Raw genomic sequence first — 1,115 nt, 5'->3', positions numbered from 1 at the left:
TGCAGATGACTGCTTGAATAGATGTGAGGCACAGAACTGTTCCTCTCTGCTGCGTAACACCAAACCACTTCAGACTGGTTCCCCCTCCTGGCTTGGAGGCTTTGAACACAGCCAGAACAACCATGGTTTTTACCAGGATGCATGAGACACACAGCACAAAGCTGATGCCAAATGCTGCATGTCTGAGTTGGCATGTCCACATCCTGGGTCGTCCAATAAACAGCAGTGAACAAAGGAAACATAACTTGAGTGACAGCAAAAGCTGGAAACTAAGTTCTGAATTGCTGGCACGTACTATGGGTGTTCTGCGATGGTAGATAAAGATCCCTAGAACAACAGTACATATAAATGTGCCCAGTAATGAGGCTGCTGTCAAACAAATACCCAGAGGCTCAAGGTAAGAGAGGAACTCGGTCTTCTTTGGCACACATTGGTCACTCTGGGGGTTTGACCAAAAATCCTCTGGACAACTGGTGCACTCCAAGGAGTCTGATAAATAGGAAAAAGATGAAGAAAGGGGAGGATGGTAAAATGCATATTATAGTTAATATGAATTAAATTAAATATGGCATGTTGAAAGATAAACACTTACTGCTCTTATTAGTGACTTTTCCCTCAGAACAAGGGATGCAGTCAAAACAACATTTAGGTTCCCCCTTCTTTCTCACCATGTGGGTACCAGGAGGACAGCTCTCACTACATACTGATCGAACTGGCTGTTGGACAAACTTAAATATTACTTACTAGAATGAAATTCACTGTACATGTGACAAAAGGTAAAGTCTGAAAAGCCATTTATGACCTTTTTTGATTGAAAGTTCCAGAAGATTTTGTCTTCATCAAGTATGATTTCTTCATCTTTGAAAGTTGACCTTTTAACCTCACCCACATTCTGAACTTTAGTGCTTCCATCAGGGAGCCACAACCAGTTCATAACATCATAAATTGGCACCACATCACCATTTTCATCAAATGACACTTGATCACCAAATGGAGTGGAGAAATTTACCCTTTCCAAGTAATAAAGAAGCTGTTAAAAATTATAAATTAATAAATTATAAAAGTAATATATAAGAAATAGATTTCAAAGTACAGGCAAATTAAATCTAGCACTT

At 39.6% G+C, this 1,115-nt stretch overlaps 1 protein-coding gene across 1 annotated transcript in view; it reads right to left on the bottom strand.

Annotated features, from left to right (window-relative positions):
• Positions 1-4: 4 nt before the first annotated feature.
• Positions 5-1,115, bottom strand: part of LOC102300114 (extracellular calcium-sensing receptor-like) — a gene marked incomplete at its 3' end in the record, with an annotated part of 3,404 nt that continues 2,293 nt past the window's right edge. Inside the window, exons 3-5 of the mRNA XM_005953471.2 lie at positions 803-1,030; positions 593-716; positions 5-489 (exon numbers count right to left, since the gene is read on the bottom strand). Coding sequence (XP_005953533.1) covers positions 5-489; positions 593-716; positions 803-1,030 — 837 coding nt within the window. The remainder of the gene's footprint in view (positions 490-592; positions 717-802; positions 1,031-1,115) is intronic.

Source organism: Haplochromis burtoni, unplaced genomic scaffold (genome assembly GCF_018398535.1).
Source record: "Haplochromis burtoni strain Fernald_Lab_line unplaced genomic scaffold, NCSU_Asbu1 Contig_4572, whole genome shotgun sequence".
Taxonomy (NCBI): Eukaryota; Metazoa; Chordata; class Actinopteri; order Cichliformes; family Cichlidae; genus Haplochromis; species Haplochromis burtoni.
This window is presented reverse-complemented; position numbering and strand designations above follow the sequence as displayed.